Source organism: Lonchura striata, chromosome 2 (genome assembly GCF_046129695.1).
Source record: "Lonchura striata isolate bLonStr1 chromosome 2, bLonStr1.mat, whole genome shotgun sequence".
In the NCBI taxonomy this organism is placed as follows: domain Eukaryota; kingdom Metazoa; phylum Chordata; class Aves; order Passeriformes; family Estrildidae; genus Lonchura; species Lonchura striata.
The window spans coordinates 19523981-19538379 of NC_134604.1; the positions used below are offsets into that span (position 1 = coordinate 19523981).

A 14399-nucleotide genomic window follows, 5' to 3' on the forward strand; every position below is an offset into this window, starting at 1 on the left:
CCTATCAGGACTGTAAGTGCTCACTGGTAAATTCTGTGACTCAGTGACTATATCAAACTAACTCAGACTGGATGATGCTTGAAGATTATTCCACGTGTAGAAGGTGGGAAGGATTTCAGTACACAGAAGATACACCGACAATTGCAGTAGATACTCAGAGGTGCTTCCAGCATATGCCTCCTCTAGCTCTTCACAGCCTGCTCATTGACCTCTCCACTCTTCTGTCCTCTTCCCTTCTTTTCTGATCTTTTCACCCATTTTCAGCACCTGGGCACTCAGCCCAGTTCCAGACTCACACCATACTCTGATTCAAACCCCTGATGTTCATAATGCCTTGTTGGCATATCCTTCCCTATCGACCATCTCTAATATTCCTTGTGGGAGAAAGATAAATTGCCATTAGTCAGGCCTAAAACACACTCCATGCACTCCAGCTGAAATAACTATGGGACTGGGGGAGGAGGGAGAAAAGGAGGAGAGGTGATTTTGTTTTACAGCATCTAGAGTAAAGAAAGTTGTGGTTTTACTTCAGCCTTGCCAGCCTACTCATCTCCTGGGTTCATACTCTGACCTTGCACATCACCTGGACTCCTCAATGCCAAACTTCTCGAATTCAAGCACTGCAATGACTGTGTCTCCAAGTGTATGACATAGCACTAGGCTGATCAGAGCAGGGAGCATGAGAGTAAAGGGCACATTCAGACATGTGATGACAAAGAAGTGACTGTGTTGGGAATATTCCATTCTCAAGAGGCTGTGCTGATTAGGTGGTCCTGATATCCCATCTCTTGGCAGCATCCACCCTCTCTCCTTCTGTGATCCCATGCCTCAGAGTGTCAAAGGCTGGAAAGCAGGAAGATATCACACTTGAAATTTTGGGAAAAACTGAAGGAAACTTTTCTGTGGAATAATTGTGTAAACTAAGAGCAAACATTGAGACCTCCAGTTTTAGAGATGGGATTTTGGATTAAATCCATTCCCTCTGAATGCTTTCTATAGTTAATTTATACATGAAAAAATTATTTTAAGAAATGAATGCATTTCTTACTAGTGTAGGGTAGGGGATCACAACTCACAGATGGCCTCAAAGTGCAACCACCGGGGTTACTTTAACTGGGGCTCCAGTACCCAAACACCAGTGGGTTTACAGGACAGGTTTGAACTTGGATTAGTGTGGGCTACAAAGCTGGGCTCATGCAAAGGTCTGTCAGCAGTCCTACTCAGAGATAATCCCTCATCTGTAGGAAGAGGCTGTAGGCTGTGGGAATTCAAAATGTCCCTCAGACATTTTTGGAGGTTCCAGGCCCAGGTCAGAAGCATTTGAAACCCTGGCAGGCAGCTGGAAACAGCTGTGATTTTGGGTTTGAGCCATGGAATGATTTATCAACTTTGCAGGAAGAACAAGAACTCACAAAAGTTTAGATATTATAGTAGAAATAAAGTAGAGGGAAGAATTTTTTAGTGCTGTACAGGGGGGTTTCTGTTTTGTACATGGGGGTCAGAGGTTTCTTAAGATGGAGGGATTTTGGCTGGTCCTGTCCTTCTCCTTCTTCTTCCTTACCTCCATGTTCTTGATGATGTTGGCACTCATATGTTGCGGAAGATAGATAAATATGATTGTTCATAAATAATGCAGCTAGGATGAGAACAGTTCTCCCAGCTGGCTGGATGACACCCCTGCCTTTGGATAGGTCCTGTGGTGAAATGGACTGTTCCATCCCATCCCCCAAAAGATGTATGGTTCACCCCGCACCTCTATCCCTCCCTTCAAACATCCAATGTCTGTAACTCCATTGGCCATGCCTTATTCCAACCCACCTTGAAGCCCCTTTATAAGGAGGCTTCAAGGGACCACACGCTCTCTTGGAACTTCCTCCCCTCTCTTGGAACTACCTCCCCTCTTGGAACCTCCTCCCTCCTCTTGGAGCTTCCCCTCTCCTAGAGCGTCCTTTTGTCTCTCCCCTCCCCCACCCTCTCAGGCCCGGCCACGTGCTGCGTCTGGGAGCACGAGGCAGGACCTTCTGCACCCCCAATAAACCTCTTTCCCCAAGAGCAAACTACAGAGATCTCTGCCTCCATTCATCTACACCGTGCAGGAGCCTGATATTTTCTACACTCATAGATTGGTTTAGAGTAGAAAAGCACCATTTAATATAGGTAGTAGGTATTGGGGAAAAACTGTAAACATGTAACACGTAATGTACCATTTAAAAGATAGCACCAACCCTGGACGTGGGGAGAGAAGAAGAAGACGGGTGTCAGAGAGGATGTCAGGGTGTGTGTGTGCCTCTGCCTGAGCTGCTGAGCAAACTGCAGCAGCCCGAGAACACAATCTTCTAGATAACTTGCAATAAACAACCATGAGACCAAACAAGAGAATACTGAGCCTTTCTTTGGAAGCACAGGTTGGAGGAGAAGCTTTTCCACCACACGAAGCCACCCTGCGACCTAGGGTGGTCTTCGACAATAGGCCTGGAGTTTGGGAAGGGTCATGAGGAAATGGTTAGGGAGTGATGTAAATGTGTATCAAGAGACTTAATCCTGAGGGGTGGCAAGTATTAGCTATAGGACAGCAAATATCTATGACTAAAGGCTGGAGACAGGGGCTAGCTGAGAAGAACAGGAGTGTTTAAGGCTGAAATCAGAAGAGAAACCTTGGTGAAGCTTTGCATTAGAAATGGCCTCTTCTGCCAAATCAGATTTTTGTCTTCAGGACTGCATGAGTGAGGACCCCACAGCAAAGAAAATGGTTCAGGTTTGGGAGGCAAAAGCAAGTAAGCAGGGCTGCAGGGCTGGGGCTCGGCTGTTTACATTGTGTTCAGAGCAGTAAAGGCTTAAGAGGTCACAGCTGAGGCAGGAAAGGGCCGCTTGGCTCAATTAGTCTTGCATCTAAAACTGCTCCTTGAACAAGGCACAGAGCTGAGGTTCATGCAAGGGACTAGGAATTGTTTTTCAGACTTGAAAATATGCCAGAGGGGAAATGTATAACTTGGATATGATGATCTGTTTGTCTGGCAAGAATCACAGAATATTTTGATTTACTGAAAACTGGGTGGCTCAGAAGTTACTGCTTGACTCGTTCACTGCTCACATCTGTTGCACATATAAACACAACAGAGCAGATGAATTTTGTATGAGCCTGAGATCTTTGACTGGCCCTCCGTAAATGCTGCTTGCCAAAAAACACTTAGGAAAGTTGTCAGATATAACAGAGAAAGAAAAGGACATGGGCTTCAAAGTGCACTCCAGCAGAACATGGAAGTGATCTGTCTGGAGGTGAAAGCAGCAGTCTGCTTACCCAGCCTCCTGGAAGCCTATAACAGCTACACAGGCAGTGAAGGGAGAGAATAATTGAACTTCAAGTTAAAAAAAAAAACAAAACAGTAGCCTTCTGCAGTAGTTTTAAAATACTAGAACTATGAAATAGAGTGTGATGGTAACTATCAGGCTTTTAAGTCTGGTAACCAGGACTTTTACGAAGAACTCAGTATGGGTACTTTGAGCCTTTTAAAAGTTGTGTTAAATCAAATCATTTTTCCTAGTTCTATTAGCTCTAGCCTTCCTTTTCATCCCCTCAATAACAATGCAACTCCCTCCTGACAATGTTATTTACTTTCCATATTATGTGCCTATCAGTTTCTGGAATTGCAAATGTATTTGGATACCTGCATAAATTTAAGTTTCAAGAAAACTGTAAGGCTGAAACAAAGGATTCCCATCATCCAGTAAACCACCAAAAATGTTTTATGGAGGAACTGAAAAGTCTACCCTTGCATAGAATTTTCTCTACTGAGGTGAATTCCTAATGGAACTGCCATCTAAACAAGCAGAAAAATAGCTGGAATGTAGTTTGTTAAATTTAAGTATTCCTAGAAATAGGAATTAACAGAGCTCGGAGCATGATGTCACTAGCAGCAGTAAGATGCTTTTAGCTTTGTTCTCATAAATTACTTGAAAAAAAGCCCTTTTACTTAGTGTCTAGCAAGCTACATCAGGGAAGGTTTAGGTTGGATATTAGGAAAAAAAATTTCACTGAAAGAATAATAAAATACTGGAATTGTCTTCCTAGGGAGGAGGTGGAATCACCATCTCTGGATATGTTTAAAAAAAGACTGGACTTGGCACTTGGTGCTATAGTCTAGTTGAGGTGTTAGGGCATAGGTTAGACTTGATGATCTTAGTCTCTTCCAACCTCATTATTCTGTGATTCTGTGAATTCGTATTTTCCCATTTCCCCCTTTTTCCCCTAGTCTTATGTACTCCTTTTATTTTACCCTTTTCTATCTTCTAACTTCACCTTCTTTTATTTTGTTCTACCCTCTGTTCTTAAAACATCATAGAATCTTCTGTCAACGTGAAAGCATTTGTTCATCCTGTCTTAGAATGGCTGTGAATGTTGCCCTCTTCGGGATCACTTTTCTTTACAGTATTTTGCTGAAAAAAGAAACAAAACAAAACAAAACAAAACCACAAACAAACAGTTTGAAAAAACCCAGGAAGATACTAATGTTACATTTACTACTTACACATATGACAAAAAAAAAAAAAATTCTGGTCTGGATTTGGATAGATCTTTATTTTTTTCTTACTGAAATAATCTCCTCTATCTTCCACTACTGTTTCAACTGGTGTCATTCCATAAGAAACAATTTATTGGAACAAGGCATTTTCCATTCCTCCTTATCACTGTGCTTGTCCTGGCATAACTCTTGCTGAAAGCAAGGGAAGAATTTAGATTTTAATTAATCTAAGCCTGCCTTCTGCCAGTTGGAAGCAACTTCTGTCACTCCTTCCCTTATAAATAGTCCCTCTCCATCGTTCCCGTGGGCCTCTTCAGGTACTGGAAAGCCACAGCTAGGTCATCCGAAGCCTTTCTCTTTCCTGGAAAGAAAGGAGTATCTGAGAAGTTCTCTCCTCTACCTGCGTCCCATCACTCCGTGCTTTCCCCTTCCACTCCAAAATTTAAGCCATGTTGGTTCAGGATCGAAAGGGGCTGCAGGCCGTGGAAGCTGGGATGACAGAAAACTGCTTGGCCTTTCAAGCAGCGATGGATGAGAGGCTGCTGCAATTGGGACATTGGGAAGGAATTCTCAGCTGTGAGGGTGAGCAGGCCCTAGCACAGATTGCCCAGAGAAGCTGTGGCTGTCCCTGTATCCCTGGAAGTGTCCAAGGCTGGGTTGGACAGGACGTGAAGCAACCTGGCCTAGTGGAAGTTGTCCCTACCCATGGCAGGGGGCGGGAATGGATGGTGGAACGAGATGACCGTTGCGGTCCCTTCCAAACCATTCCACGACAACTATTTTTAACTTTTTTTGTCCACCTCGTCACTGATAGCTGGGAAAGCTCTCCCGCTGGGCCAGGCCCGGGCCGCAGCACTACCTCACGTCTCCGGGCCTCCACAGCCCCGGGCCGCTCCTGCTCTGCCCGCCCCTTCCTGCGGAAGCGGCGGCAATTCCGGGGCGGGCCTGGGCCGGGTTCGGATTAGGCATGGCCGGCAAGCGGTGCGGCGGGGTCGGGGAGCGGAGCGGGGAGCCTGCCGCCAAGCGCGCCTGTGGCCCGCGGGACGAGGAGTTCAATGGCGCCCGCTTCAAGGCGCTGCTGCGGGACCCCGCGGCCGCCGCCAAGGGTGAGGGGTTCTGCGGGGCGGGAGAGGCGTGCGCTGAGGTGGCCGGCCCGGGCTGAGGGGCTGCCCCGGGCTGAAATGGCCGTTTCGGGATGAGGGGCTGCCCCGGGCTGAGGCGGCCGACCGGGAGGATGTCGCGGGGGTGGCACGGATGCCGTTGCTGGCGGGGTTGCGGCACATGGGCACGGACTGGCCCCTCAGGGTCCCGCCCGCGGGCGGCCCAGAGCGGGCCCCACACGTGGCGCTGGTGCCCCAGAAGACGCTGTGGCTTTGCAGGGCTGGAGACCTTCGTGTCCATCGCCAAGATGCTGCCATCGCCCCAAGTGTACGATGTCGTGGAAGGATACGTGAAAATTTCCATGGAGTGTGCTGAGATATTCAAGCTTCTCGACGGAGAAAGGAAGCCTGAAAGTGAAGTAAGTTGGATATAGGGGTTGTCATTCAGGGACTGGCGGCTACAATCCCACCGTGGAGAAGAGCCAACAAAAGGTTGCCATGGAATGGTCACAGCTGCCAAGGCTGCCAGAAATCCTGGAGCATTTGGATAACGCTCTCAGGCACAGGGTGGGATTGTTCAGGTATATGTGCAGCACCAGGAGTTGGACTGGGTGATCCTTGTAGGCCCCTTCCAGCTCAGGATATTCTGTGGTTTTATGAGTAAATAGTGCTTTGTGGTGTAAGTAACTCTGTATTTTTTTTTTTTTTTTCCTGGAAGTAGCAGTGGCAGAAACACCTACCAAGTGGGAGATGCTCCTTTCTGTTCATAGATGTTTCTTGTTTCCTGAATTTAATGACACACAAAACCAATAGTTCTGTCCAAATCAAGCTGTAACGGTTCTTTAAATGTTATCAAAAGGTCATTAAGGAAATAAGGGGATCAACAGAAGCAATTAAAGCAAAACAAAAGTAGGCTAGTGAAAGCAAATGTTTTTAGATATCTGCCTGATACATCAGTACTTCTAGGAAGCCACTGGTAAACTTGACTTCATTTTTCTTATTTCAGCTGGACACAATTTATCCTTGTCAGAATACGATGAATGAACAAAGAGTTCAATAACTTTTCACTGTGAATGCTGGTGCAGCGTTGCTTACAATGTACAGTGTTACTGCTTACATTGTAGTAATGTACTTTGTGGCTTTTTAACCGTCACTTACTGTTCTTTGCCTTTCAGTATCATTTTTGTCTCTGTAATGTTCAGTGACAGCCTTTCCTCAATATCCCATTGCTAACAGGGGCTGATGTTTGTAATGGGTACAGCCCCAGTGCTGTATGGATTCTGGATTCTTCTGGAAAGAATTATTTTCAAGATTGGAACAGCCCTGATGTTTTTCTCTAGGACATTTAAAATTCTTTTTGTCCACCTAGCAGCAATTGTCTCTTGAAGCATTGATTCCTTGAAACTACATGCTCTCGAAAGTGATCTTTTCAGAGGAAGCATTAATTTGGGAGGGAATCTAGAAGTTAATGTCACTTTCATATGTGGAAGCTTTCCTCTGGGAATGGGGTTACCCTTTTTATCAGTGGTGGTTATTACTGCTTGCTCAGCTAATAATTTCAAGTCTTACCTGATATTTTCAGATATTGACATACTTTTTTATCCTGCAGATGCTGTTAATCTTTCAAGCTTTAGAAGCCATATTACTGAGGACAGCCAGCGACCTCTCACATTTTTCTGCCGTGGGAATGAACATTGTCAAAAAGTTGATTCATTCCTATATGAAACTGGTCTATGCTGCTTTGTATTCTGAAAATCACAGGTAAGTCTTCCTGGTGCTCTGGTGGAGAATCTCTGTCAGTTAATCTGGAGAGACTGTACTAGATGTTGCAAAATTCATCTTGACTTACTGCTAATAATACACCTTTATTTAATAATCCTTTTCCACTTGCCACAAAATAATTGCCTGTGGAAGTCTTTGCCAAGTGGAAACTGATATATCAAACAATCCAGTGCTGTAGGATACTTTCTTGAAACCGTAGTTTTCATCAGTTGGGCCTATTCCTAGTGAAAGCTAACATGGGTGGTACCTTGAGTCCTGTTATTTTAATGCTGTTTGATTTTGGGGGTAACATGCATTGCATGGAACAGGGTTGGGCAGTCTTCCTTTGATGGCAAAAAGGGCTGCTCTTGAGTGCTTTATTTCCCTGTATTTTTTAAAGTCAGGTTTCCATGTTTAAAATGGATTTTTCTCTTTCAGACTGGCTGTTCTTCTGTAATTTTTTCAGTCTCTTAAGTCTGAGGTCATTTTAGGTTGTTCAATAATTGTGTTATCTAGTCCAGACCAAAAAAATTCTCATGCTCATGTGGATAGGGGAAGGAAATTGCAAATGTTAGATATTTAAGTACAAACCTGGGAGGAAGAGGAAAAAAGCAGAGAAAAAATCAGACTGAAATTGGCTTGTCCAAGGCCAATGACTCATCTTTCAGTCTTTGAGCAGAATTGGAAAGGCTTTCTGTGCTTTCCCAGTTCATAGACACAACTGTGCTTCCTGCACTGTGCAGTTGATCCTTTTTCAGCAGGCATTTTAGCAGGACAAAGCATCTCAAATAGGTATACTGGAAACAAATTTTGAAGCTGTGTAGCATATATGAACTTCTTATTAAATGTTTAAAGATTGCAGGTTCTGGAGAAATCCTTCTAGAACCTGCACAGAGGAGGCTGCAGATTTCTGATGGGAGATGCTCTGCATTTTCTGTGCAACCGCTTTGATGTGCAGAGGTGTTACCTTTATGTCTAGATGGGATCTCTGCTTGAATCACGTGGCTTTTTACAGATTGTTCATGACAGAAACATGATGGACAGATTACAAATCTGTTCATGGTAGTGGCTGTTCAGATGATGAAGGGCTGCAGTCTTGTGCGTAGTGGGCCTGACATATTCCCATTGAAATAAATGGCAAACCTCTATGAATTCAGGAGTTCATAGAATCATGGAATAATTAAGGGTTGCTTAGTCCAACTTCACTGCTGTGAACAGGTTATCTTAAAATTGTTAATTTTTTTCACTTTCTCTCTTTTAAACTACTTAATAAAGGGAATACCCAGCCTCACATTACAGTTTAATTTTGGGGAAGAATATAAAAAGGCATTTCCTTCTCCTTTTTCCCTCTCCCCTCTTTCCCAGCTGCTGTTATTACTGCCTGAAATAATTACTTTGATTGTTTAACTTCCCTTCTATTTTCACTTTAAGTTTTAATCTCTTGTTTTGGTGGTTTGTATAACTGTCATCCTGGAATAGCCTGCAGGTTTCCATCTGCTTTGTTTTTTTTAGGATGAGCCGAGGGTGCCTTACACTGCTGTCAGTGATGGTGGCTCAGGGCCCGGATTCAGCAAGGGACTTATATAGTCATTTTGACTTCAATAACAAGTACCTGCCTGGATTGTTGAAAAAAAGATGCAAACAGGTAAACTTAAGGTGCTGCATGTCGTGGCATGCTATGCCATGGTTCCATCAGCTTTTTTAGCTATCTATGCAGAGCAAAGCTGAATAAAGCAAAGCTGTTGGCAATGTTTGCTGTATTTTCATCTGCAAGAGCTTAACTCTCCCTCCTTGTCCTGTGTCAGGCTGAAGTCCTTGATTGTGCCTAACTGAAAACTGACACATGAAAACACATGAAAACTGACACATGAAAATGCTTTATGTGTTTCCAACAAGCTATGGAGAAATGGAAATGTACAGTTTCTGTGAACTGCCCTTCTAATGTCTAAAGCAGAATGAAAGTGATAGTAAACTCCTGAAAACTAGTTGGGTTTTTTTTTCGCAGTTTGGTCCCACTGAAACAAATGGAAATTGGAGAGGGGATATTGCCCAGTACTAATACAGAGTAATTGCATTTGAAAACATAAACAAGAGTTCTAATTAATCTCTAGCTGGAAATCTTTAAGATTATGTGAGTGAAGAGAAAAAGTCACTCTTTTTCCAGAAGAAACTATCTCTTGTTCTCTCCCTGTTTGCTAAAAATAGTCAGGATTGACGCAAATAAGTGATTTAGAACAAGAATATTTGTGTCATTCCAAATGCAAGTGTGTACTAAATCCAGTATTGTTTACAATGCTGACATATTGTTTCTGGATTTTAAAGATTACTTGCAGAGTGAATGTGTGCATTTATGTTGGGTTTGTGCCATCTGAGATGAAAATTCAGACTTTTTCTTTACAATAATCAAGTGGAAGGCAAAAAACCAAACACCTCCCTTTTTCCCTGGAACCACCTTTTATAGTTCTGGAATTGTCAGATTCCATGGATTTTCTCACTTCAGGAGTTGTCTGCAGGAGTAACTCCACCCTTAATTTTAAATTGATGGGTTTAGTCTTTTGACCATAAACTGCGTAAATATGTGAGTAAGGTACAAGGAAACTAGCATCCAAAAGGTCTTAGTCTTGTACAGCTTTCAGTGAAATTATGTCACAGCTTGCTATCAGAGGTGAGGTTTTAACACAAAAATACCAGGCCCAAAGCTCACAGCAAAATATTTTTTGTTTCTTTTTATTTCTTCATTCAGCCCTTTCATGAGTCCCTGCTGTCTTATCTTTTGCTTTCTTAGAATCTTCTTTCAGGCTTCTTTACATGCAGCTTAATTGTGCACAGCAGGTTTAAAAAAAATTGTAAATCATGGCGGGACTCTGTCAGGGAATGTGGTGGTAGGACAAAGGGTGACTCTTGGAAAGAGGGTATATTTACATTGGGTCTTGGGAGGAGATTCTTGGCCATGAGGGTGATGAGATGCTGTCCAGCACAGGTTGCCCAGAGCAGCAACTGCCCTATCCCTGGAAGTGTCCAAGGCCAGGTTGGACAGGGCTTGGAGCAGCAGGGCTTGGGATAGTGGAAGGTGTCTTGGCCCATGGCAGGGCATGGAATGAGGTGATCCTGAAGATCCCTTCCAGCTTAACCCATTTTATGATCCAATGTTCATATCCTATGGTGCTGCTATAAATCAAGCTTTCACTGCTCCCATTGTGCCTGAGTTGGTAGTTTTATATTCACCCCTTTTTATGGGTTTTTTTGTGAACTGACCATGCTGTGCACAAGTGCGGAAGTTCAGTGATGCAGGGTTTGGTATGAAACGGCTGTTAATGTTCCCTTTCTATTTAAATTTGTGGTGTGGTCTCATATATTGAAAATTGAAAAGCACGTGAACTAGTATTATATATAAAAGTGATCTGTTTAATGCAAGAAGTTTTTTAGCTGAATATGCTGTGGATGTAGTGCATATAAATGTATGTTTGTGGCTGCATGCAACATTTTTATAGAAGTTGTTTCATTTACCCATTTATGGTGCTTCTAGGGATAATCAGCAAGTTGCATTATCAATTCTGCAGTTGGGTACAATCTGTGTGCTAGCAACATTTTTTCATTTTATATTTAAATTTTGATGTTTCCAGGGGAGGCCAGATGTCCGCATGGCCTATATTCAGTTTGCTCTCTCCTTTCTCATTGCTGGTGACAATGCAATCTTGGCACAGGTTCTGGAATTAAAAGGTACTTCATAATTGTTTGTTGGGGTTTTGTTTTTAAGGCACAGTCATTTATTGGTGATAATAAATATAACCTAATTAAAAATGTGGACCAGGTAGAGAGCACTAATAAGAAGCAAAATATCAATTTTTATTCTTACTATCTGAAAAGCTTTAAACTTCCTTGGTAGTGTAGTAAGTAAGCCTCTTCAGCTTGAGAACAATATGCTATATGCTAAAACTTTTCAAGAATAAAGTCATTGGTGACACAGATTAAAAAAAGCCCCATAAATCTAATAAAAAGCTTTGAGGTCATAAAGCCAATAAACAAAAAAAAATCATGGCCTCCAGCCTTGCTCATAAGACAGTCACAGTGGATATGTTGCATTAATTTTTCTTTTGAAAAGGGTGTACTTCAGTTGTCTTTCTGCCCTGTGAATTGTGGCCCTTGGTAAAGTTATGAGACAATTCAGAAGGGATCTAGAAATACTGTTTAGAAGTGCTTAAGCCACTAGCTGGCAGCAAGTAATTTCTCCTATAGCAGGGGACTGAGAACTGTAATTATTTATTTCTCTTGCTCCTGCTACCCCAGGGCTGCTGATTTAGCTGTTTAGTTCTTTCAGGCTGGGGATTGCACACCTCAGCCCAGTCAGTACAGATGGCTTTCATTCCCCTGTAAGAGCTCCAAGTTCTGTATAAACAAAAGTTGTCTAACTTTGAGATGCACATAATTGGACATGGAACCTCCAAACATTTGAGAATCACTCAGTGAAGCAATAACAAGGGCTTCAATGGGAAGAATATGAAATTACTTGGATTTTACTATGGCATTTCAGGGCCCAAAATGTATTTAAAGCTGACAGATGCTGTGGCAGTGTTAATCAGCAAGTTGGCAAATTGGCCAGTCAAGATGAGAGTAGGTTTAGCAGCATCACTTGCTCATAACCATAGTCACAGACACATCATCCTCCTGATGTCTGACTTGCTGCCTTTTGGTTAATCCTGGAATATAACAGCAAGATAAATAATGGGACATGGAAGAGGAATGGGTATGAATTCCCTGAAATATTTTAGTATGAAAAGGATTTTCACATTTTAACTTAACATTTGAAATGTCCTCTTAGATTTCATTCCATCTATTCTTCGCTCTGAAATAAAGGAAGACAGAGTTTCTACTGTCAATCTTCTACTTTCCACACTGAGAACTAAGGTATGATACACCCTTAAAGCTGTGTTGTTTCATGGTTTCTATTTTCCTCACTGCTGAAAACAGTTCTGCAGTGATTTCTCACACAATGTTCAGGTCTTAGGGCTGCTGCAGTGTGTGTGACTGATAATATGTATTGGAGGTTGGTAGCTTAGCTGTTATATTACTGTCTCAGGATTGAAAACAGGGAAACAGGAATTGCTGAAAGGTGTGAAAGTTGGTTTAGTGGTAGCTGCCTTTCCTGTGCTCTGTCACCTGAGCATGGCCCTGCCTCTTTCATGGGGTGCTTTTGTTGCTTGTAGAGCAGCTGAACCTGAGGTGTATTTTATTTATTTAAAAATATTTTTATCTCCAGAATCTATGACTTTTTAATATATGTTCTGAGCTGCTGTAACTATGTTGCATAAACTGCTGCATGAACAGTTGAGAGAATGAAGAAAAATTTCAAAGTTAGAGTGTAGCCATGAGGGCCTGCCTCAGAACAAAGATGTTCTTTCATTTTGCTTTAGGAAAGAAGGATAATAAAAAAGCTATAATTTAAATGTAAAATAAACCTCCTTGGAACTTTGTTTTTCAAATGAAGCTTTTCTTGTGCATCATGAGCTGTTGCATTATTGGTGGACCCCAGCTGTATGACTCTTTTAACTTAGCAAGAAAAATGGGAACTAAAGCAATGCCAGCAGTAAAGCACAGCAGAAGAACTTTTGAGAAACTTCTTCCACTGTGTATTCCCTTTCATTTAAACCTTATTTGTAGTAGGCTTTACTATATCCACACCCAAGTTCCTCTGGTTCTGCTCTACAGCTGTGATGCTCTAAACAAGATCTGTACTCTTCAGTTGAACTTGAACATCTGTCCTGTCCAGCACATGCAGGCGTTGTAGGGTCAGTGTGAAGCAGGAGCATGTGAGAGAAGTGTTGGCAGGACAGGCAGAACCTTTCTTCTGCCATGGGGGAGAGTCAGCTCTGCGTGTACTAGAAGAATGAGGCGTGTTGTTGTTTTGCCGTGATTTTGTGACAATTTGCAATAAATAGAAGAGTTTGCATTTTTCTCATTTTCAGGTGGTTCATAACAAAAACATCAGCAAAACACAGAAGGTGCGTTTTTTCACTCCAGAAGTGTTGCTTCACATCGCTTCACTGTACCGTTGGAATGGGATTACTGATGTCAGCCCGGAGGATTTAAAGGTTTGGTCACTTATTTCTTTGTTAGTTTTAGTCCTTGTGCTGCCTTTAATTTCCCCTCCTCTTGCAGCCCACAGCTTTTGAAACAACTCCCAGTTGCTCTGAGTTTAGTGAGCTCAAAAAGAGGAATCTACTGAGCCTATTTAAAAAGAACCCCCAAATTTCTGCTGCTTCTCACTGGGTCTTGGCTACAGATCCTTTCACCTTTGTGTGTGCCCTCTTGTATTCCTCTACCAGATGCTTATGACCCTGCCACTCCCATCCTGATGTACTTTAAAAACCCTTTGGAGGAGATCTGTTTCTAGTAGAAATCTGCCTGGAGCTTTGCAAATCTCTGACCCCATTCATAAGCATACATTTCAGTTCTGAATAATTTTAAGTTCTTACAGTTCCTGGCAGTCCGTGTAAGTCATATGATTAATGATTTCCCAGCCACAGTTGTCAAGAGTCTTCTTACCCTAGGCATTTTGAGTTGTTCCAGATTTAGAACGTTAATGGATTTATAGAATCTCGGAATGGTTTGACTTGGAAGGGACCTTCAGGTTCCGAAGCTTCTCTTTTTAATCTGAATAAAAGCCAAACTTTCCTTTAGTATTTCTCTAAGAGGAGCCATATAAAATGTAAAGTAAGGCTGAGATCTGTGATGCAAAATCTCATATGCCTTTTTTGCTCCTTTTTGGTTCTTGTAGGTGGCTCAAGGTTCTAAGGAGTTGGGAAAAGCAATGGTCCGAGAACTTGTGCATAGTTTCTTAATGGACCTCTGCTGCTCTCTGAAACACGGCATAATGTTCTGTGATCCAAGTCTTGGAACTTCTGGCAAGTAAGTCACTGGTGGCTGGGATTGTACGTGGATTTTTTGCTAGAAGCAGAAGAGACTTCACTAGTTATGGTGTCTGCCCTGGAATGTGTAGTGTTAATTCACTGTTTGTCAT

The 14399-nt window shown here is 42.5% G+C and overlaps 1 protein-coding gene across 2 annotated transcripts in view; it reads left to right on the plus strand.

Moving 5' to 3' along the window:
- The first annotated feature begins 5465 nt into the window (after nt 1-5465).
- The window catches only part of URB1 (URB1 ribosome biogenesis factor), a 48736-nt gene continuing 39802 nt past the window's right edge, over nt 5466-14399 (plus strand). For both annotated transcript variants that reach the window (XM_021548579.3, XM_021548581.3), the window contains exons 1-8: nt 5466-5626; nt 5900-6039; nt 7230-7381; nt 8894-9026; nt 11005-11101; nt 12201-12286; nt 13345-13470; nt 14157-14287. In XM_021548579.3, the coding sequence (XP_021404254.2) occupies nt 5488-5626; nt 5900-6039; nt 7230-7381; nt 8894-9026; nt 11005-11101; nt 12201-12286; nt 13345-13470; nt 14157-14287 (1004 nt within the window). In that variant the 5' untranslated portion in view covers nt 5466-5487. The remainder of the gene's footprint in view (nt 5627-5899; nt 6040-7229; nt 7382-8893; nt 9027-11004; nt 11102-12200; nt 12287-13344; nt 13471-14156; nt 14288-14399) is intronic.